At 38.6% G+C, this 24,670-nt stretch overlaps 1 protein-coding gene and 1 pseudogene across 5 annotated transcripts in view; one reads left to right on the top strand and one right to left on the bottom strand.

Annotated features, from left to right (window-relative positions):
- LOC128585843 (glyceraldehyde-3-phosphate dehydrogenase-like) overlaps window positions 1-24,670 on the bottom strand; it is a 618,240-nt pseudogene that overhangs the window by 42,199 nt on the left and 551,371 nt on the right. The gene's annotated exons all lie outside the window — the stretch shown is intronic.
- Window positions 1-24,670, top strand: part of ATG5 (autophagy related 5) — a 144,755-nt gene that overhangs the window by 32,961 nt on the left and 87,124 nt on the right. For 3 of the 4 annotated variants that reach the window (XM_053591182.1, XM_053591179.1, XM_053591180.1), the window contains one exon: window positions 21,734-21,812. In XM_053591182.1, coding sequence (XP_053447157.1) covers window positions 21,734-21,812 — 79 coding nt within the window. Of the gene's footprint in view, window positions 1-18,043; window positions 18,139-21,733; window positions 21,813-24,670 lie in introns of all 4 variants that reach the window. The other variant, XM_053591181.1, reaches the window with a different exon arrangement.

The following is a 24,670-nucleotide window of genomic DNA, read 5'->3' as shown; positions in this document are numbered from 1 at the left end:
TAAATGTGTTTAGGTAACACATAAACTTGTCATTATGTTACAGTTGCCTGCAGTATTCAGTACAATGACATGAACAGATGTGTAGTGTTAGAGCAATGCCATGTAGGCTAGGTGTCCAGTAGGTATACCATCTACATTTCTGTATGTATATTCTGTGGTGTTTGCACAATGAGCGAAATTGCCTCATGACACATTTCTCAGAACATACCCCCATCGTTCAGTGATGCATGGCTGTACCGATGTTGATCTTAAACACAGACATGATAGAATGACTCGGAATTTAATACTGTGCGTGATTTCAAAAGTAATTTTTAACAAAATGCTTTAGCGAAAAATTGTGTACAATTGTTCTTTTAAAAACGTATGATTAACATTTTAATCATAAATACTGCGCAGATTCAGATTCTTCTCTTTTATTTTCAGTCTTGTTCTTTTTTTTTTTTGAGACAGAGCCTCAAGCTGTTGCCCTGGGTAGAGTGCTGTGGCATTGTAGCTCATGGCAACCTCAAACTCCTGGGCTCAAGCGAGTCTCCTGTCTCCGCCTCCCAAATATCTGAGACTACAGGCGCCCGCCACAATGCCCAGCTATTTTTTTTGGTTACAGCTGTCATTGTTGTTTGGCGGGCCCAGGCTGGATTTGAACCCGCCAGCTCAGGTGTATGTGGCTGGTACCTTAGCCGCTTGAGCCACAGATGCTGAGCCTATTTTCAGTCTTGTTTTAAGGTTGTGAATTTCTGGAATTTTATGTATTATTCTGTAAACTAAGTTTTTGAAATGTGGTTTATATGACATTTTATACCTGTCATATCCCTTGGATTATTTTTGTACTTCTCATACATAATAATAGGCTTAGAAAGCTGTGAATCACATTCCTATACTATGTTTGTGTTGTTTGTATCACATACAGAGTGGGACACAATTGATATAATCAAATTACTTTGGTTTGCATTTGTGGTTGGACCCTTTTTTATTCAATGAAATGAAATCCTGTTTCCAGTGAATTATTAAGATTGCAGATTTCTGAATAGGAGCCATTTCTTTCAGGAAAATGAATTTGAGGAATAGTTCTGCAGTGTGGGAAAAATCCTTTCAATGCTAATCTTAGAGTATTTGTACTGGTTTGCTTTGCTATCTGAATGCAGATGTTTAGACTAGAATGATCTCTCTTTTGAGAGTATCCATTATTGATGCACCATGTGCCAAATGTGTAATATGTTAGTAGTAATGATAGGATATAGAAGAAAGAAATTAAGCAAAAAAATATTAAAATACAGTAATTTTGAGAATCGAATCTGGAAAAGACTAGAGCAATGTAAAAAAGAAAAAGAACAAAATGTGAAAGTAGACCAACACTAAGTATTCTGGTGGTCATTTTTGTAGGGCAATAGATCGAGCTTTTAGCTAGTTGGCTCTTACTGTAGGATATACAGTCAGCCCTCTGTATCTGTGTGTTCTGCATCTATGGATTCAACCAACCACTGATCAAAAATGTTGGGGAAAGAAACAATGATGATACAATAAAAATAATACAAATAAAAATCCAGTATAGTATAACAACTATTTACATAGCTTTTACATTGTGTTAGGTATTATTAAGTAATCTAGAGATAATTTAAAGTATATAGGAGGATGTGCATAGGTTATATGCAAACACTGCCATTTTATATCAAGGATTGACTATAGACTTTGATATCCAAAGGAGTCCTGGAACCAGTTCCCCAAGGTTAATGATTGTATTTCAGGTTGAAATCCTTACCACTTCCTTTCTATTAAATTTAGGTTAGATGGCAAGAGTAGCAACGTAATTGCTAAACGGTTACATTTACTTATAGTTATGGCTTATGTGGTTTCTATTTTGTGGGTTAGGAGCCTTCTGACAAAACTATATAGAATTAACTTTTTATTGTCAAGCAAATCAGTATGTTTTAAATCCTTGATGTATGTCAGATTATAGTGTAAGAGAAATTCAGTACCTTTGATTTTTGCCAGTTCTGTTTTCTTTTATATTTTCTTGAATATTAATAGATTCATTAGAAATAAGCAATCTGGGAACCAGCTAATTCAGACAGCATATTTGTTTAGAATTAATATTCTTACATCAAAATAATTCTGACAAATGTCTGCATTGAGCCACACATAATGTATAGAAATAAGTAAATGTTTGTTTTGTCACGAAGTTTTTCTGCTTTAGTTTTATTTTTAAATATCATTACAGGATAATTGTTATGTCATTTAGAATGTTTTCATGTTACTACTTTATATGTATTAAATTTAAATATCATTTAGGGAACCATACATTTACATTTTCTCCTGATCTTTAGTATACCAGGAGAAAAAGTTAATCATCATTTATCATTCAGGACCAATGAACTTTCAAAAAAAAAAAATATATATATATATTTTAAGTCACTTTGTAAATAATGTAGAGAAGTTAAATATAGGAATATTGCATAATCACTTTACTAGAATTTTTAATAAGCATTTAAATACAGCAAATTCAGATTTTCATTCCATATTTTCTTGGTTTTGAAGGTACTAAAATGGGCAACATCCTCTGAATGCAACCAACTGCTGATCTGTTGTCATGCATTCCCATAGGCCCTGGAGAGGTTCTAGTTTATTGTCATTCTAGCACTTCTTGTACCTGATAACTGTACTTGAAGAAAATTTAAAAACCTTTGATAGCTCATGATTCTGTTGCAAAATATTGATTTTACATTAGTATGCACCAATTGGAATGATCAGTTCCAATTTTTTTTTACATCATCTAATTCCTTCCAGTCATCTTTTTATATAAATCTGCCTTTGCCTTTTATAGGTAAATTGTGGTCTGAAAATGGCATAAAAGAATACTGCCATATATCCTTTCAATTAAAATGGACTGGTCTAGGTTTTGTCATAAAATATCGTGTGATGAAGTCCTTTCTTTTGAATGATTAAGCTGATAAGAATACCATCTTTTTGTTCTTAAAAGTATATTATTCTTCTATTCTTGAGTTCTATAAAATTTATCTAGGATATCAGCATCTAAAGATGATGCAATATCTGTACAGTCAATTTCACTGTTGTCCTAAAGCCTAGAGTAAGTACTGCTATCTTTTGTGTTTATCTTCTGATTGGTCTAATAATTGTGAAACATCTTTGTTAATTTTTTTCTCTTTGCCATTGTAGGTAGAAAGTGAAAAATTTAGAATTTTCAACTGTGTTTATTAATGCTAGCTAAAAGCAGGCTCCAAAGATGGGGTCTGCATTCTTACTTTACACTTTTTGAAAGATGTTGCAGTACTTAAGGCAACACAGTAAGAAATGAAAGAAGGATATATTCTTATGTCATCTTTCCAGACATCCCATTATTCTTTAAAATTCTTGTTATTCTAGTCCTTTTTAGTATAATTGGGAATAATTGATGAATAATGATAAAATAATTTCTAGAATGATGAAATAGCAAAATGTTTAAAGATATAAAACACAAAATCACTAAGATACTAAAATAATGTATCTTAAATTTATAAAAGGGTCCTATGCAGCCATATGGCAATTATTAAAATAATTTTCATCTTTTTTTTTTTTCTTTGAGACTAAGTCTTTTGTTCTGTTGCCTGGACTAGAGTCCAGTGGTTGTCATCATAGCTCAGTGCAGCCTCAAAATGCTGGGCTAAAAGGATCCCTAGCTTCTGCCTTCTTAGTAGGTGTGACTAGAGGTACATGCCACCATGCCTGGCTGCTTTTGTAGAGACAGCATCTTGCTGTGTTGCTCAAATTGGTCTCAAAGTTCTGGTCTCAAGCCCTCCTCCCACCTTGGCCTCCCAAAATGCTAGGATTACAGGTGTGAGACAGCACGTCCAATTTAGCATTGAGTACATTGGATACGTTTGTTTCCATTCTTATGATACTTTACTAAGAAGAATCTGTTTCACCTCCATCCAGGTAAACACAAAAGATGTAAAGTCTCCATCTTTTCTATGGCTGAATAACATGGTATATATACACCACAGTTTGTTAATCCATTAATGGGTTGATGGGCTCTTGGGTTGCTTCTACGTGTTGGCAGTTGTGAATTGAGCAGCAATAAACATTCTAGGACAGATGTCCTTGTAGTAAAATGATTTTTTCTTCTGGGTATATACCTGGTAATGGTATTGCTGGATCAAATGGAAGGTCCACTTTTAGTTCTTTGAGAATTCTCCATTCTTCTTTCCATAGAGCAGTGGTTCTCAACCTTCCTAATGCCGTGGCCCATTAATACAGTTCCAGTGGGTTGCGACCCACAGGTTGAGAACCACTGTCATAGAGGTTGTATTAGTTTGCAATGACACCAGCAATGCAAAAGTGTTCCCTTTTCTCCACAACCACACCAGCCATTTGCAGATTTGGGATTTTGTGGTGTGGGCTAATGTCATTGGAGTTAGGAGATATCTCAGAGTGATTTTGATTTGTGTTTCTGTGATGATTAGGGAAGATGAACACATTAAAATAGTTGGAACTGCTCAGAAAAGAAACTCAGAACCTAAAATTGGGTATTTATGTTGTACTGAGGGTTAAATATTCTGTGGATCTTTACTGATTTATGCATTCAACAGCTATTATTTACATTGAGATTCTGTATACTTATAGTTTTCTTTCTCTGCTGATTTATTCTTTTTTAATTATTTTTATTTATTTATCTTTTTTTTATTGTTGGGGATTCATTGAGGGTACAAGAAACAAGGTTACACTGATTGCATTTGTAAAGTCCCTCTTACAATTGTGTCTTGCCCCCAAAAGGTGTGTCACACACCAAGATCCCAACTCCGTCCCTCCTTCCCTCTCTCTGCTGTTCATTTCCCCCACCTCTCCCTCCTTCTCTCTCCCTCTGCTCTCCCCTTTCCACACCCCTACCGTGTCATTGTCATTAATTGTCCTCATACCAAAATTGAGTACATAGGATTCATGCTTTTCCATTCTTGTGATGCTTTACTAGGAATAATGTGTTCCACTTCCATCCAGGTTAATACAAAGGCTGAATAGTATTCCATAGTGTACATATATCACAGCTTGTTAATCCATTCCTGGGTTGGTGGACGTTTAGGCTGTTTCCACATTTTGGCAATTGTAAATTGAGCTGCAATAAACAGTCCAGTTCAAGTGTCCGTGTGATAAAAGGATTTTTTTCCTTTTGGGTAGATAGATGCTTAGTAATGGGATTGCAGGATCAAATGGGATGTCTAGCTTGAGTTCTTTGAGGGTTCTCCATACTTCCTCCCAAAAAGGTTGTATCAGTCCCACCAGCAGTGTAAAAGTGTTCCCTTCTCTCCACATCCATGCCAGCATCTGTAGTTTTGAGATTTTGTGATATGGGCCATTCTCGCTGGGGTTAGATGGTATCTCAGGGTGATTTTGATTTTCATTTCTCTAATAACAAGGGGTCATGAGCATTTTTTTTATGTGTTTGTCAGCCATTTGTCTGTCTTCTTTAGAGAAGGTTCTATTCATGTCTCTTGCCCATTGATATATGAGACTGTTGGCTTTTTTCATGTGGATTAATTTGAGTTCTCTATAGATCCTAGTTATCAAGCTTTTGTCTGATTCAAAGTATGCAAATATCCTTTCCCATTGTGTAGGTTGTCTCTTTGCTTTGGTTGTTGTCTCCTTAGCTGTACGGAAGCTTTTCAGTTTGATGAAGTCCCATTTGTTTATTTTTGTTGTTGTTGCAATTGCCATAGCAGTCTTCTTCATGAAGTCTTTCCCCAGGCCAATATCTTCCAGTGTTTTTCCTATGCTTTCTTTGAGGATTTTTTATTGTTTCATGCCTTAAATTTAAGTCCTTTATCCATCTTGAATCAATTTTTGTGAGTGGAGAAAGGTGTGGGTCCAGTTTCAGTCTTTTACATGTGGATATCCAGTTCTTCCAGCACCATTTGTTGAATAGGGAGACTTTCCCCCACGGTATGTTCTTGTTTGGTTTATGGAAGATTAGGTGGTTGTAAGATGTTAGTTTCATTTCCTGGTTTTCTATTTGATTCCAAATGTCTTTGTCTCTATTTTTGTGCCAGTACCATGCTGTCTTGACCACTATTGCTTTGTAGTACAGCCTAAAATCTGGTATGCTGATGCCCCCAGCTTTGTTTTTATTACTAAGAACTGCCTTAGCTATATGGGTTTTTTTTCTGGTTCCATACAAAACCCAGAATCATATTTTCCAAGTCTTGAAAGTATGATGTTGGTATTTTAATAGGGATGGCATTGAATAGGTAGATTGCTTTGGGAAGTATAGACATTTTAACAACGTTGATTCTTCCCAGCCATGAGCATGGTATGTTCTTTCATTTGTTAATATCCTCTGCTATTTCTTTTCTTAGGATTTCATAGTTTTCTTTATAGAGGTCCTTCACCTCCTTCGTTAGGTATATTCCTAGGTATTTCATTTTCTTTGAAGCTATGGTGCAGGGAGTTGTGTCCTTAATTAACCTCTCATCTTGGCTGTTACTGGTATATACAAAGGCACTGACTTGTGGACATTGAGTTTATATCCTGAGACATTAGGATATGTATTTTTTTTTATGACTTCCAGGAGTCTTGTGGTTGACTCTTTGGGGTTCTCTAAGTATAAGATCATATCGTCAGCAAAGAGGGAGAGTTTAACTCCTCTGCTCCCATTTGGATGCCCTTTATTTCCCTGTCTTGCCTAATTGTGTTGGCTAGAACTTCCAGCACTATGTTGAATAGTAATGGTGACAGAGGACAACCTTGTCTGGTTCCAGTTCTGAGAGGAAAAGCTTTCAGTTTTACTCCATTCAGTAAAATATTAGCTGTGGGCTTGTCATAGATAGCTTCAATCAGTTTCAGAAATGTGCCACCTATCCCTATACTCTTCAGTGTTCTAATTAGAAAAGGATGCTGGATTTCATTGAATGATTTTATGGCATTTGTTGAGAGGATCATACGGTCTTTGTTTTTACTTTTGTTAATTCGGTGAATAATGTTTATGGACTTGCATATGTTAAACCACCCTTGCATCCCTGGCATGAAGCCTACTTGATCATGATGTATGACTTTTTAAATGATAAGCTGGAGTCTATTGGCTAGGATTTTGTTGAGAATTGTTGCATCTATATTCATTAATGAAATTGTTTCGAAATTCTCCTTTTTAGTTGGGTCTTTTCCTGGTTTTGGTATCAGGGTATGTTTCCTTCATAGAACATATTGGGAAAGATTCCTTCCTCCTCAATTTTTTGGAATAATTTCTGCAGTACGGGAATAAGGTCTTCTTTGATGATTTGATAGAATTCTGGTGTGAACCATCCAGACCAGCATTTTTTTGTTGGAAAATTTTTATTGTTTCTTTGATCTCAGTGCTTGAAATTGGTCTATTCAGGAGCTCTATTTCTTCCTGGCTAAGTCTAGGGAGTGGGTGTGATTCCAAATATTGATCCATTTCCTTCACATTGTCAAATTTCTGGGCATAGAGTTTCTGGTAGTATTCAGAGATGATCTCTTGTATCTCTGTGGCATCAGTTGTTATTTCCCCTTTATCATTTCTGATTGAGGTTACTAGAGATTTTACTTTCCTATTTCTAGTTAGTTTGGCCAAAGATTTATCTATTTTATTTTTTCAAAAAACCAACTCCTTGTTTCATTAATTTTCTGAATATTCGTTTGTTTTCAGTTTCATTAATCTCTGATTTAATTTTGGATATTTCTTTTCTTCTGCTGGGTTTAGGCTTAGATTGTTCTTCTTTTTCCAATTCCATAAGATGGCTTGTAAGTTTGTTGATGTGCTCTCTTTCTGTTTTTCGAATGTAGGCATCTAAAGTGATAAATTTTCCTCTCAAAACTACTTTTGCGGGCGGCGCCTGTGGCTCAGTGAGTTGGGCGCCGGCCCCATATGCCGAGGGTGGTGGGTTCAAACCCAGCCCCGGCCAAACTGCAACCAAAAAAATAGCCGGGCGTTGTGGCGGGCGCCTGTAGTCCCAGCTGCTCGGGAGGCTGAGGCAAGAGAATCGTGTAAGCCCAAGAGTTAGAGGTTGCTGTGAGCCGTGTGACGCCACGGCACTCTACCTGAGGGCGGTACAGTGAGACTCTGTCTCTACAAAAAAAAAAAAAAAACTACTTTTGCAGTATCCCACAGGTTTTGGTAGCTTGTGTCTTCATTGTTGTTATGCTAAAGGAAGTTAATGATTTCCTGTTTTATTTCTTCCTGCACCCATCTGTCATTCAACAGAAGGTTGTTTAATTTCCATGCCTTTGTGTGGGGTCGAACGTTTTTGTTAGAGTTGAGTTCCACCTTTAGTGCCTTATGGTCTGAGAAGATACAGGGTAAAATTTCAGTTCTTTTGATTCTGTTGTTATTTGTTTTGTGTCCCAGGATATGATCAATTTTTGAGAATGTTCCATGGGGTGATGAGAAGAATGTATATTCTTTATCTTTGGGATGGAGTGTTCTATATGTGTCTATCAAGCAAAGTTGTTCTAGGGTCTCATTTAAATCTCTTATATCTCTGTTTAATTTCTGTTTAGAGGATCTGTCCAGCTTTGTAAGAGGAGTGTTAAAGTCCCCTGTTATTATGGTATTATCAGATATCATATTGCTCAGACTGAGTAAGGTCTGTTTCAAGAATCTGGGAGCATTTAAGTTGGCTACATAAATATTTAGAATTGAAATGTCTTCTTGTTGTATTTTTCCCTTAACTAATATAAAGTGACCATCTTTGTCTTTTTTGACTTTAGTTGCTTTAAATCCACATGTATGTGAAAATAAGATTGTAACCCCTCTTCTTCTAAATTCCATTTGCCTGAAAAATTGTCTTCCAACCCTTAACTCGGAGTTTTAATTTGTCTTTTGAAGGTAAGTGTTTTTCCTGCAGACAGCAAATGGATGTCTTGTGGTTTTTAATCCAATCAGCCAGTCTGTGCCTCTTCAGTGGGGAATTCAAGCCATTAACATTTATTGAGATAATTGATAAGTGTGATAGTATTCTATTCATCTTAGTTTGTTTGAGTCCCTTGCTTAGTTTTTATCTTTTGCATCATTGTGGAAGTTAGGTTCTGTCCTTTAATTTCTGAGTCTTACTTTGCTGTTGATCCCTTGTGATGGTCAGTGTGTAGAACAGGTTGAAGTATTTCCTGTAGAGCTGGTCTTGTTGTGGCGAATTTCCTCAATGTTTGCATATCAGTAAATGATTTGATTTCTCTGTCAATTTTAAAGCTTAGCTTAGCAGGATATAGAATTCTGGGCTGGAAATTGTTCTGTTTAAGTAGATTGAAGGTAGATGACATTGTCTTCTTGCTTGGAAAGTTTCATTAGAGAAGTCTGCGGTCACTCTGATGGATTTGCCCCTGTAGGTCAACTGGCGCTTACTCCTGGCAGCTTGCAGAATCTTTTCTTTTGTCTTGACTTTGGACAGGTTCATCACAATGTGTCTTGGAGAAGCTCGGTGAGAGTTGAGGCAACCTGGGGTCCGATATCCCTCTGAAAGGAGTGTGTCAGAATCTTTGGTGACATTTGGGAAATTTTCGTTTATAATATTCTCTAGTATGGCTCCATTCCCCTGGGGCATTCTTCTTCCCCTTCTGGGATACCTATAACTCACATGTTGGAATGCTTCATAAAGTCCCATAATTCTGTCAGTGAATGTTCTGCTTTCTCTTTCTTCTTTTCTGCCTCTTTAACTATCTGAGTTATTTCAAGAGCTTTGTCCTCTACTGCTGAGATTCTTTCTTCTGCATGGTCTAATCTGTTGTTGATACTTTCTATTGCATCTTTAAGTTCCCTAATTGACTGCTTCAGTCCCTTCAGCTCTGCTATATCCTTTCTATATTCTTCATATCATTCATCTCTTATTTGATTCTGTTTTTGGATTTCCTTTTGGTTATTTTCCACTTTATCAGCAGTTTCCTTCATTATTTCTATCATTTCCTTTATTGTTTCCATCATCTGCATTCTGAATTCCCTTTCTGTCATTTCTACCATTTCTTTATAGGTGGAATCCTCTGCAGTAGCTACCTCACGGTCCCTTGAGGGGGTTGCTCTGGACTGGTTTTTCTTGTTGCCAGGATTTTTCTGCCGATTCTTCCTCATAAGTGTTTTCTTTTATCCTAATTTTCCTTTCACTTCCTCTTGCTCTTTAAGTTACCGTGCCTCTGGCCTAGGGTTTCGATGAGTCTTTTTGGTACAGGACCAGAAGGACGAGAACATTGAAGAGCAAGAAGGGAAAAACGATTAAAAAAAGAAAAAGAAAGAAAAAAGAGAAAGGAGAGGCCCGTGATTAAAAGGGAATATTGATAAAAAGAAGAGAGGCGACTTCGAGACAAGATGGCGGACTGAAGCCAGCTTTCAACAAAGGCTCCCGTCCAGAAGGAGAGTTAAGGGACAGGAATTTAGTAAGTATCCTGGTGGACTTGAGCCTCACCAAGAGAGAAGGCTGAAGAACGCACATCAACACCGCTGAGGCAAGTTGTGATCACAAGGACGCAAACAAAAGGTACAAAATCCACCACCAAGCGGACGGGAGTCCCCCTCCCCCATGAGACCAGCTCTAGAGCCCCATAATTGAACAAGCGGGCAGAAATTAAAGGACCTCCCACTACACTCCACGGGAGAGACCTTCTAAAAACTGGACCTACCTCCCCTACAGGGGTGCCGTGGCGTCCTCCTGCCGGACATAGGGCTGAATAAAACTTTGGGAATCCTTTGCCGGCAACCCTGAATCCCCGGCGCTCCCCTCCCGCCCACTGAGGTCTGGAGGCCTGTCCCCCAGGACTTCGGATCCTTGGGTGATTTCTCAAGGGGAGTGGACAGTCCCCTTGAGTGCGACTGGTCAGCATTGACTCTGAGGCGCGCCGAGTGAGGAGAGGGCACCGGGCTGAGGGGGAGTCACGCCTCGCAGCACTTCCCTGCGGTGCAGTGCACCAACCCTCCCCGGGCATACGGGGCCCAAGACTGAATCAGACTCTGGCCTCCCCGCTGAGAGCTGAGAACCCCTACTCTCACTCGGGGTCTGAGGGCCTATCCCCCAGGAGTTCGGCTCCTTGGGTGATTTCTCGAGGGGAGTGCACAGTGCCTGAGCTGCGTCAGGTCAGCGCTGACTCTGGGACACGTGAGCGAGGAGAGGGCACTCTGCTGAGGGGAAATCAAGCCTTGGCGGCACTTCCCTGCGGTGCAGTGCAGGAGCCCTCCCCGGACCGTAGTATTGCGTGAAACTGAATGAAACTCTAGCTTCCCCCCGTCCCACTCCCAATCGGGGTCTGGGGGCCCATCCCCCAAGAGTTCTGATTCTTGGGGGATCTCTTAAGGGGTGTGGACCCAGCACAAACTGCGGCCGCTCAGTGCTGACTCTGGGGCGCGGGACAGAGGAGAAAAGGGTCGCCTGAGTGCCCACACCAGAGCAGCAGTTCCCTGGAGGTAGATCAACAGCCGTTTTTTCTTTAACGGCAGAACGCTCACTTCTGGATATTCTGAGGCCACACCCCCTGTCTCCCTGGGCAACCAGAGGAGGCCACCGGTGACACGGCTCACAAACCCGGAAGCCTCCAGGGCGGGGCCGACCCAGAGAGGTGTTCAGACGCAATTCCCCAGCGGCAAAGATGTTTGAACTCAAAACAGCCCGTCTCCTGTAGGCGACGACAGGAACAGAGACTGAACCTCACAAAGTTGTCTGTTCTGTTCTGTTCTGTTAGCAGCATGCATCAGGGACGGGGCTAAGCCTGAGTGAACACCTCCTTCCCATCACCTGCATCAAACACTCAAAGATGTCAGGCCCCATCTCCTCCTGCTAGATAGCGGCAATCTGCGGGGGCCTGGCAGACTTCCTTGCGATTCAGGCAGGTGCAAACCCCTGGAGTGTCTGTTCACTGCAGGCAACTGGGTTAGCCATCTGCAGAGATACCAGTGACTGGGTCCGACGGAGGGGCAAAGTGGGGAAGGAGACGTCAACCTTCCCAGACTGCTCTGTTTGCTGGGTGGCTCCTCCTGACTCCACGCTGCACTGGGGTGAGCTGTGTCAGAGGAGTCACCAGGCCCCTGTGATCCAGTTCCCAGAGACCTCTTGAACCCTTCCACCTGAGACAAGTGCCGATTGAGACAGCTGATTCGGACCTTTTGAACTGGGCTAATAGACTGAGGACTCTTCAGGCGGTGCCCTGGGTGTGCGATTGTAGGAAGGTTTTATTCTCCTTTTCCAACTGGGGCCAGAGGTGGGCAGGCGGGGTGACTTAATTGCTGATTTTTCCACACAGCTGAGACTTCAAGCCAGAGTAGAAGTTGCAATAGGATCGAACAGAAACCAGCTGAAAACAAGACAGAACCACTTTGCTCCACCACACCAGACAGGGCCCCAGTTTCTCAGGCCACAACACTGTACGGGCCCTCGATAAAACCCCAGGGGAAAAACCAAAGGGAGTAAACCATGGGGCGGAATCAGCGGAAAAACTCTGGTAACATGAATAACCAGAATAGATCAACCCCCCCAAGAAAAGATACAGCAGATGTGATTGAAGATCCCATTCATAAACAACTGGCTGAGATGTCAGAAGTCGAATTCAGAATTTGGTTTGCAGACAAGATTAATAAAATGGAATTAGGAATTCGAGGAGAAATTCAAAAATTGTCTCAAGAATTTAACGAATTTAAAGACAAAACCACCAAAGACTTAGACACACTGAAACAAGAACTTACAGCCCTCAAAGATATGAAAAATACAGTAGAATCCCTCAGTAGCAGAATGGAGCAAGCAGAAGAAAGGATTTCTGACATTGAAGATAAAGTCTTCGAACGCTCCCAATCTCTCAAAGAGGAAGAGAAATGGAGAGCAAAAACGGATCACTCACTCAGAGAGCTCTCAGATAATTCGAAAAAAAGCAACATAAGGGTTATAGGAATTTCGGAGAATGATGAAGTAGCTGCCAAGGACACAGAGGCCCTTCTACATGAAATTATGAAAGAAAATTTTCCAGACATGCCTAGAGAATCTGAAATTCAGATAGCAGACAGCTTCAGAACCCCAGCACGATTCAACCCCAATAAGCCATCTCCCAGACATATCATAATTAGCTTCACTAAAGTTAACATGAAAGAGAAGATTCTCAAAGCAGCCCGGTGAAAGAAAACTATAACGTACAAAGGTAAGAATATTAGAATAACTGCAGATCTCTCTGCTGAAACTTTTCAAGCCAGAAGAGGCTGGTCATCAACTTTTAATCAGGAGATTAAGCAAAAAAACTTTCAACCCAGGATCTTGTATCCAGCTAAACTGAGTTTCATCTATGATGGAGAAATTAAATACTTCAATGACATTCATATGTTGAAAAAATTTGCCATAAGTAAACCAGCTCTTCAGGATGTTCTCAGACCTATCCTCCACAATGACCAACCCAATCCTATACCACAAAAGTAAACTCACTCAGAAACTTCGGATCAAACTCCAACTTCCACACTGGCGAAAGGATTAAAAATGTCCACTGGACCTTTGAAAAACTCGATACCCAAAATTCCACCAGACTTATCAATACTCTCCATCAATGTGAATGGCTTAAACTGTCCTCTAAAGAGGCATAGGTTAGCTGACTGGATACAAAAACTCAAGCCAGATATTTGTTGCATACAAGAGTCACATCTCAACTTAAAAGACAAATACAGACTCAGGGTGAAAGGATGGTCATCCATATTTCAGGCAAATGGTAATCAGAAAAAAGCAGGTGTTGCAATTTTATTTGCAGATACAGTAGGCTTTAAACCATCAAAAGTAAGGAAGGACAACAATGGTCACTTCATATTTGTTAAGGGTAATACTCAATATGATGAGATCTCAATTATTAATATCTATGCACCCAACCAGAATGCACCTCAATTTATAAGAGAAACTCTAACAGACATGAGTAACTTGATTTCGTCCAGCTCCATAATCGTTGGAGATTTCAACACTCCCTTGGCAGTGTTGGATCGATCCTCCAGAAAGAAGCTGAGCAAAGAAATCTTAGATTTAAACCTAACCATACAATATTTAGATTTAGCAGACATCTACAGAACATTTCATCCCAACAAAACTGAATACACATACTTCTCATCAGCCCACGGAACTTACTCCAAAATTGATCACATTTTAGGTCACAAGTCTAACCTCAGTAAATTTAAAGGAATAGAAATTATTCCATGCATCTTCTCGGACCATCATGGAATAAAACTTGAATTGAGTAACAACAGGAATCTGCATACCCATACAAAAACATGGAAGTTAAATAACCTTATGCTGAATGATAGCTGGGTCAGAGATGAGATTAAGAAAGAAATCACCAATTTTTTGGAACAAAATGACAATGAAGACACAAGCTATCAGAACCTCTGGGACACTGCAAAGGCAGTTCTAAGAGGGAAATTTATAGCACTGCTAGCCTTCCTCAAGAGAACGGAAAGAGAGGAAGTTAACAACTTAATGGGACATCTCACGCAACTGGAAAAGGAAGAACATTCCAACCCCAAACCCAGTAGAAGAAAAGAAATAACCAAAATTAGAGCAGAATTAAATGAAATTGAAAACAAAAGAATAATACAACAGATCAATAAATCAAAAAGCTGGTTTTTTGAAAAGGTCAATAAAATAGATAAACCTCTGTCCAACCTAATCAGGAAAAAAAGAGTAAAATCTCTAATATCATCAATCAGAAACAACAAAGACGAAATAACCACAGACTCATCAGAAATCCAAAAAATCCTTAATGAATATTACAAGAAACTTTATTCTCAGAAATATGAAAATCTGAAGGAAATAGACCGATACTTGGAAGCACGCCACCTTCCAAGACTTAACCAGAATCAAGTGGAAATGTTGAACAGACCCATATCAAGTTCAGAAATAGCATCAACTATACAAAACCTCCCTAAAAAGAAAAGCCCGGGACCAGATGGTTTCACGTCAGAATTCTACCAAACCTTTAAAGAGGAATTAGTACCTATATTACTCAACCTGTTCCAAAATGTAGAAAAAGAAGGAAGACTACCCAACACGTTCTATGAAGCAAACATCACCCTGATCCCCAAACCAGGAAAAGACCCAACAAGAAAAGAAAATTATAGACCAATATCACTAATGAATATAGATGCAAAAATATTCAACAAGATCCTAACAAACAGAATCCAACAACACATCAAACAAATTATACATCATGACCAAGTTGGTTTTATCCCAGGGTCTCAAGGCTGGTTCAATATACGTAAATCTATAAATGTAATTCAGCACATAAACAAATTAAAAAACAAAGACCATATGATTCTCTCAATTGATGCAGAAAAAGCTTTTGATAATATCCAGCATCCCTTCATGATCAGAACACTCAAGAAAATTGGTCTAGAAGGGACTTTTCTTAAACTGATAGAGGCTATCTACAGCAAACCCACAGCCAATATCATATTGAATGGAGTTAAATTGGAATCATTTCCACTCAGATCAGGAACCAGACAAGGCTGCCCATTGTCTCCATTGCTTTTCAACATTGTAATGGAAGTTTTAGCCACCGCAATTAGGGAAGAAAAGGCCATCAAGGGTATCCATATAGGGTCAGAAGAGATCAAACTCTCACTCTTCGCAGATGATATGATTGTGTATCTGGAAAACACTAGGGACTCTACTACAAAACTCCTAGAAGTGATCAAGGAATACAGCAGCGTCTCAGGTTACAAAATCAACATTCATAAATCGGTAGCCTTTATATACACCAACAACAGTCAAATTGAAAAAGCAGTTAAGGACTCTATCCCATTCACAGTAGTGCCAAAGAAGATGAAATATTTGGGAATTTACCTAACAAAAGACGTGAAAGATCTCTATAAAGAGAACTATGAAACTCTTAAGAAAAGAAATAGCTGAAAATGTTAACAAATGGAAAAACATACCATGCTCATGGCTAGGAAGAATCAACATTATCAAAATGTCCATACTACCCAAAGCAATATATAATTTCAACGCACTCCCTATTAAAGCTCCACTGTCATATTTTAAAGATCTTGAAAAAACATTACTTCGTTTTATATGGAATCAGAAAAAACCTCGAATAGCCAAGACATTACTCAGAAATAAAAACAAAACAGGAGGAATCACACTACCAGACCTCAGACTTTACTACAAATCGATAGTGATCAAAACAGCATGGTATTGGCACAAAAACAGAGAAGTAGATATCTGGAATAGAATAGAGAACCAAGAGATGAATCCAGCTACTTACCGCTATTTGATTTTTGACAAGCCAATTAAAAACATTCAGTGGGGAAAAGATTCCCTATTTAACAAATGGTGCTGGGTGAACTGGCTGGCAACCTGCAGAAGACTGAAATTGGACCCACACCTTTCACCATTAACTAAGATAGACTCTCATTGGATTAAAGATTTAAGCTTAAGACATGAAACTATAAAAATACTAGAGGAGAATGCAGGGAAAACCCTTGAAGAAATTGGTCTGGGTGAGTATTTCATGAGGAGAACCCCCCGGGCAATTGAAGCAGCTTCAAAAATACACTACTGGGACTTGATCAAACTAAAAAGCTTCTGCACAGCTAAGAACACAGTAAGCAGAGCAAGCAGACAGCCCTCAGAATGGGAGAAGATATTTGCAGGGTATAACTCTGACAAAGGTTTAATAACCAGAATCCACAGAGAACTCAAACGCATCAGCAAGAAAAAAACAAGGGATCCCATCGCAGGCTGGGCAAGGGATTTGAAGAGAAACTTCTCTGAAGAAGACAGGCGCACGGCCTTCAGACATATGAAAAAATGCTCATCATCTTTAATCATCAGAGAAATGCAAATCAAAACTACTTTGAGATATCATCTAACTCCAATGAGACTAGCCTATATCACAAAATCTCAAGACCAGAGATGTTGGCGTGGATGCGGAGAAAAGGGAACACTTCTGCACTGCTGGTGGGAATGCAAATTAATACATTCCTTTTGGAAAGATATATGGAGAACACTCAGAGATCTAAAAATAGATCTGCCATTCAATCCTGTAATTCCTCTGCTGGGCATATACCCAGAAGACCAAAAATCACAACATAACAAAGATATTTGTACCAGAATGTTTATTGCAGCCCAATTCATAATAGCTAAGTCATGGAAAAAGCCCAAGTGCCCATCGATCCACGAATGGATTAATAAATTGTGGTATATGTATACCATGGAATACTATGCAGCCTTAAAGAAAGATGGAGACTTTACCTCTTTCATGTTTACATGGATGGAGCTGGAACATATTCTTCTTAGTAAAGTATCCCAAGAATGGAAGAAAAAATACCCAATGTACACAGCCCTACTATGAAACTAATTTGGGACTCTCACATGAAAGCTATAACCCAGCTACAACTTAACAATAGGGGGAAGTGGGAAAGGGGGGGGTGGGTAGAGGGAGGGGAATTGGTGGGATCACACCTGTGGTGCATATTACAGGGGTATTTGCGAAACTTGGTAAATGTAGAATGTAAATGTTTTGGCACAGTAACTGAGATAACGCCGTAAAGGCTATGTTAACCACTGTGATAAAAATGTGTCAAATGGTTTATGAAGTGAGTGTATGATGCCCCATAATCATATCATTGTATACAGTTATGATTTAATAAAAAAATTACAAAAAAAAAAATAAAAAGAAGAGAGGCACAGAAAGAGGGAGACAGGCGCAATATAGGTGTACAGTAGGGTACTTTGACCCAACCTTAAAAACCCCTAATGTCTGGGGGTGTCAGGTTGGGTGGTTCCCTTGAGGTCAGCAACTCTTTGCCAGCCTGTTCAGACACCTCCCACCTCCACCAAGTAGAGAGGAAAGACAAAAATGTTATAAATCAAACCAAAACAAAGAGAAAACTTTACAGGATAAAATTGGGGGAATAACTAAATAATAGAGGTAGAAACACTGGTAAAATGAAGTTCTAATTGTTAAAGAAGGCAACAATGGAAAATTATATTTAAACAAGAAAAATGAAGAAAGAAAAGAAAGAATTAAAGAAAAATCTAGAGGGAAAATGGTGAAATTAAAAAAAAAGTAAAAAGCAGTGGATATATCTTACTGTATATTGTCTGGGCAACAGGTGATCTTCTGGGGTATGAGATGCTAATCACAATGCTGATACAGCTGTATGAGATGGAGACTGGAGGCCTCTGCTGATTTCTCAAATCCCTCAAGGTGATGAACCTAAATCTCTCCTCAGCCTGCTTAAAAGGCTCTTTAAACTGTTAACTTTGGCTACGCAAAAGCTTTCCCAGGAAAGCACTTGTCACTGGGATCGCTCCTGAAGTGGCTCCCCGCTTACTCAGTGTGCCAAAACCCGTCTCACTCTGTGCCCCTGAGGGCCAAGGCTGTAAGGTGTCTCAGTCCCCACCATTAGGCTGCTCAATCACTAGATTACTCGCCCAAGGTCTCCCACCCTCCTTGCTCTGCAACCTTGAGGGTGGAGTTTGCCGGGGCAATTCTCCCACAATGGTTGTGCATGGCCCCCAGCCCTATTAGCTCCGTCCAGCTCAGCTGCGCAGTCCGGGGCCCTAGACAATGCTTAAAGTCCTCCACACTCTCACCCAGGTTCTCCCAAGGTAGTTCAACTGAGTGCCAAGTCCAAAACAAAACAAAACAAAACAGCTCACAGGTAAGGCCTTTCCAGTTTGCAATCTCACTGCTGCTATACTTACACCTGCCAGTGGGATTAGACCAAACGAACACATGCAACCACTTGCCAGTTCTCCACTGCTTTTGTCCTCCTCATGGGGTCCAGAAGTCCCTCGCTGACTGCCTGTGTCCCCAAAGGGATATTTCTGAGCAGAACTCACCAGCCAGAGATGTCTGGAGTCTTTTCTCCCCCGTCTCATGGTGCCCATTTGCAAGGAAGTTATTACTCAGCTGCCATCTTGCTCATCCCCCGAAATCTCTATCTATTTATCTTTTTGTTATTGTTGTTGTAGTTTTCCTTGTTGTTTAGCAGGCCCAGGCTGGGTTCGAACCTGCTAGCCCTGGTGTATTTGCTGGCACCCTAACCACTGAGCTATAGGTACCGAGCCTTTGCTGATTTATTCTTTTTTTTTTTTTTTGAGACAGAGTCTCAAGCTGTCACCCTGGGTAGAGTGCCCTGGGCATCACAGCTCATAGAGCAACCTCAAACTCTTGGGCCCAAGCGATTCTCTTGCCTTAGCCTCCCAAGTAGCTAGGACTACAAGCGCCTGCTGCAACGCCCGGTTATTTTTTTGTTGCTGTTTTCATTATTGTTTGGCAGGCCCAGGCTGGATTCGAACCTGCCAGCTCCCATGTATGTGGCTAGCATCCTAGCTGCTGAGCTACAGGCTCCGAGCCATGATAATTTATTCTTATGTGATATAGTCTTTGTCCTATTCGGTTCCAATTGTGTTTTTAAATTTTATTTTAAAATTTATTTTATGTGACATTATAGATTGCTTTGAGATATGATATTTGATTCAACTTTAGAATTTGCTTGCAATTCCATTTGTGAATGGCAGGGAGTATGTGAAATACTGGATTGCTAGTTATTTTATGTGGTAGCAAGTATATCTTAGAATGTAATAGATCACCTTTTAAATTTGCTTTAAAGGAATTCTGTATAGTTTGCAGTGCTATTTAAAATTTGGAAGGCATGTATGCTCTGTCATTTGATGTTTTGTCTTTATGAATGCCTAGTAGATCAAATCTTGTTTAGTAAGTACCCACATTCCTTCTTAATCTAGTTGCAGATACCTAAGAAAGACATTCTAACCAATAGACTAGAGACTTTAAAATGTCTGTTCTATAAAAGTACAAGACGTTATTTAGCGTGTGTGTAATTTCTGTACTTCAGAAAGATGAGAGTTGGATAGATCTGTAATTTATAGTGCAGTATATATTTAAAACATTTTTATTCTAATTTTTGGCTGAGGCTAGAGTTTTCCTAGTTCTAAAAACTAGGTATTTTCTGGTTATGAAGGATTAATGTTGGATGCTGACTTTTGATTAGAGAGAAATTTAAGGGTTATTAATAAGCGATATAATACATACAAGACTGAAAGTACCCCACTGTTTTATTTTTACTAAGGGTATTCATCTGAGTTCATTCTAACGAAATACATGATCTCTACTAACCTGTGACTTTCCATAATTATATAGAAATAAGCAAACTTAAATAATATTAACCAATATTTGAATCTTGGTCAGAGTTACTCATTCGAGAGAAATTAGATATATTTTCAAATTTTGCCCCTCTAAAATCTAGATGGAGATTATATAGATAAAAATAGAGCTGGGGCGATGCCTGTGGCTCAAAGGAGTGGGGCACCGGCCCCATATGCCAGAGGTGGTGGGTTCAAACCCAGCCCCGGCCAAAAACTGTAAAAAAAAAAGAAAAGAGAAACAGAGCTGTATGTAACACGAAGTAGTCCTCTTTTTGCCTTTGCTGGGATTACAGGTTGAGGCCTCTCAAATCTAAAAATTCACAATTCAAAATGTCCCAAACTTTTTGTATGCCAACACAATACTCAGAGGAAATGCTTGTTGGAGCATTTCAGATTTCTGGATTTAAGGTACTTAAGCAGTAGGTATATAATCAAATATTTCAAAATCTGGAAAAACTCAAAATTTTAAAATATTTCTGGTGCCAAGCATTTTGGATAAGGTATGCTCAACCTGTTATTATTTAATTCTGATTTACTAAATAAAGCTGTCTTACTTTATGTTCTTTAAAAGGATGACTTAAAAAATAAAGTTTGTCCATTGAAATCTCAAGGTTTGAATTAGTCATGTTTGTTGATTACTAAGTAATTTATTTCACTATGAGTAGTGGTTATATTAGGAAATGTTCTCTTATTTAGAAAGTCAAACTTATTTTTAAAAGATTCTTCAGAATTAAGTTTCAGAAGAATATTGAATGGATTGGGAAAACATTGGCGTTATACTATTATTTTAAAAAAGCATGTTATAGTACAGTTAGTAAAGGTTATTCTCATTCTATATTTAGATATGTATGCATAGGAAGAACACCAGAAATTGATATGCTATAGTGTTAGTAGTAACCACAGATTGGGGGATTTGAATGCTTTTTAGGTACTTGTCTTTGTTCTTACAATTTTTAAAAATTTTAACTTGTATTAAAAATCAAACATATTTAGATAAACTGTAAAAAAGTGACTACCCATTATAAATGGGGTGATAATTAGATACTGTAGTACTGTGATATTAAGAGTGCATATAGCTAATGGAGAATGTCTTCGCACAATGTCATTGTATATTTTGAAGAATGAAATGGTTGGAAGAAAACCACCTGAGGCCAGGTGCTGTGGCTCACGCATTACTAATCCCAGCACTCTGGGAGGCCGAGGTGGGTGGATTGCCTGAGCTCACGAGGTCGAGATCAGCCTGAGCTATAGTGAGACCCTGTCTCTAAAAATAGCTAGGCATTGTGGCAGGCTCCTGTAGTCCCAGCTAGTCCCAACTACTTGGGCAAGAGCATCACTTGAGTCCAAGAGTCTGAGGTTGCTGTGAGCTATGACATGACAACTCTACCTGGGGGTGACAAAGTGAGACTCTGTCTCATAAAAAGAAAAAAAGAAAACCACCTGATACCTTCTGACCCCTAATGTATGTCCTTTTAGGCCCAGAGATGTAACTGTATAAAATGTTACTTCCTGTGACTTCTGATTAAAGCCCTGACATTTGGTGTTAAAACATATGCTGGAAATTTATTTTGGATTTGCAGTTATAACTTTACATATTTATTCTCTCTTAAAATATACTCTTTCATTTTTAGGCATTATCCAATTGGTTTGCTATTTGATCTTCTTGCATCAAGTTCACCTCTTCCTTGGAACATCACAGTACATTTTAAGGTATAGTTAAATAGCATTTCCCATTTGTACCAGTTGTGATACTTAACAAATAGACTTAGTATAGAATTTTTTGTTAAAGTAATTTTTTTCCAATGACACTTTTTTAGTTTCTAAGCATCCATTAGTGTTTGTCTATAAAATAACTTTCATTTTATTTCTAATTCTTGGCAGAAACATTTAAACTTTTAATATGTAAACGACTGAATGCACTATATTTAAAATAGTTTTGAAAATTGATGTTAATTTTTATAGGTCGAAATAAAAATCCTGGGTATAGATGTGGGCATGCGAGTACAGAAGGGGGACCACCTAGTACTGATGGGCAACTCTAAGGCTATTTTGATTGAATTAAGGGATAGGAGATGGAAGTCCAAAGATTTGATCTACCTCTGTAAGAAAGACCAGGCAAATTTAGTGTGACCTTATTTTGTCTCAGTGTGTTTTAAAATGCTGGTCCTTTATTTCCCTAGTCACCTTACTTTTATTCTGTCCCTCACTCCCAATTCATAAATACCATTGAGGGATTGAAATGCTTCTATTAGTTGATCACCAGTAGTGAGTCTCAAATAGTAGTTACTAGTGGGAGAGAGGCATGTAGAGTTTGAAAAAGTCACTTAGGTGTCTGATTTTCATTCCCATTAGGTATACCCATTCAGAGTTATTCTCCAAGTTACCGCAGCTCATTCATGATTCATAGGATGCTTTTCCTTCCCGTTTTACTGAAATTGAGTGTGTAGGTTATTAGAGTTTATTTCCAGGTAGATTTGCACTAATGTGCTTTGCTTGTACTATGTTATTATAGATCTTAGTTGCTACAGAAATGTAAAGCTTAAGCGCATGGTTCAGATATTCATGAGTTTTGGTTACCATGGTACACACAAAGCAAGAAATTCTTGTACATATAACAATTTAAGTTTAGAGTGGTGTGAAGATAAAAACTATCGCAAACATCCTAAATGTAGCGGCTTCATATTGCCTAACAAGTCTTTTCTGTTAATTTTGGAAAATAATAAAATACTTCTAATAATTAGATTATTTTTGTGTGAGAGAGAAATATACTGTGAAAGAGTTTGAAATCTTGTTTAAAATATATCATAGCTGTCCATTTATTTATTCAATTCATTTGACAGATATTGAGATCCTTCTGTGTACCAGCCAGGTACTGTCCTGGGATACATGAGTAAATGGCACAAAGACATTCAAATACTCAGAGTCTTTGTCCTACCTACACTACATAATAAGCCCTCTGTAATTATTGATTAAATGTGTAAATGGTCTATAATGATAGGGAAGACTAAGGATTATTTTGGTTGATATCATACTTTGGATCTCAAAGTGATCTGTGGACCACTGAGGGTTCCTAAAACCCTCTCAGTGGATCTATCAGGTCAAATTATTTCCATGATAATACTGAGAAGTTATTTGCCCTTCCCACTGTGTTAATATTTGCATTGATTTACAAAAACAACAGGTTAAAAATTGAACACCTAAGCGTAGTTCAAAGCAGTTGCATTCTTCACAACTATTTTACTAGAACCAGTAAAAAGAATACTGGTTCATTTAAGCCTGTTCTGGTTGAAGCAGTACAAATTATTAATAATCTTGCCTCACAAGCATGTGTCTTTTTAAAATCCTGTGTGATGAAATGGGAAGTACACACAAAGCACTTCTGTTGCATTCAGTAGTATGGTTGTCCTGTGGAAAAGCATTTGTGTTACTATTTTGTTGCCAGCTGACCTAGCCACTTTTTTCGTGGAACATTATTATTTTACTTGAAGGAATGATTGACAAACCGTGGTTGTTCGTATTTAGGTACTTGTCAGATGTTTTCTGAAAATGAGTGTAGTGAATTTCTCACTGCAAGGAAAACAACCCGTAGTATTTGTTGCCACTGATAAAATTTGAACTGTTAAGTGAAAATGAGAATTCTGGATCACGTGTATCTGCCACTGATCTTGATAGCTTTGTTATTCTTAAATAAGTTTCTGATGAGATTGGTGGTCATTTTAACATATAAAAACATTTAACATACAAAACATCAACATTTTGATTGATTATAATGAAAGTAGCTAAACATATGTGATTCTTTAAAAAATGTCATATAATGAAAGGTATTAACATTTGGAGATCTTTGTAACTCAGTGAATAAATGAGCAATGAGGATTTAAAAGTTAATGGTAATTGTCTGTAGAACCAAAAGGTTTTAAGGATGAATCAGAAAATTTATGTTTTTGTAGAGATTTTTTTGTAGTTCTTGGATTCTCGGAGAGAAATACGATGTAATTGTAGAGTGTTAGATGTTTTACAACATGTAGATTTGGATATTTACTTTGCTTTCTTTCTCTATTCACCAAACCAGTGAAAATGGTATCTTTTAAGGCTTTTTCTAATTAGTTTTAAGGGCATTTTTGAGCTTTATACTTGGTTGCCCTATTGAGGAAATTATCTCATTTCTCCCAGTTTTTTTAGATTGAAAAAAAATTCAAGCCTATGTTAGAACGGTCGATTGTGGTCCATATATACCTTTTACCTGGGTTTGCCACTTTTTCTTTTTTTCTGAGGCACAGTCTCACTCTGTTGCCCAGGCTAGAGTGCCATGGCATGAGCCTAGCTCACAGCAACCTCAAACTTCTGGGGTAAAGTGATCCTCCTGCTTCAGCCTCCCATGGAGTAGCTGGACGTGCCTACTTCAATGCCTGGCTAGTTATTCTATTTTTAATAGAGATGGGGGTTTCTGCTCAGCCTGGTCTCAAATTCTTGAGCTCAAGGGATCCTTCTGCCTTGGCCTTCCAGGATGCTAGGATTACAGTACCCTGTGCCTGGCCTGATTTGCCACTTAAAATTTTGCTGCCTTTGTT

Source organism: Nycticebus coucang, chromosome 5 (genome assembly GCF_027406575.1).
Source record: "Nycticebus coucang isolate mNycCou1 chromosome 5, mNycCou1.pri, whole genome shotgun sequence".
NCBI classification, from domain to species: domain Eukaryota; kingdom Metazoa; phylum Chordata; class Mammalia; order Primates; family Lorisidae; genus Nycticebus; species Nycticebus coucang.
Note: the sequence above shows the minus strand (reverse complement) of the source record. Positions and strands in the feature narration are given on the sequence as shown.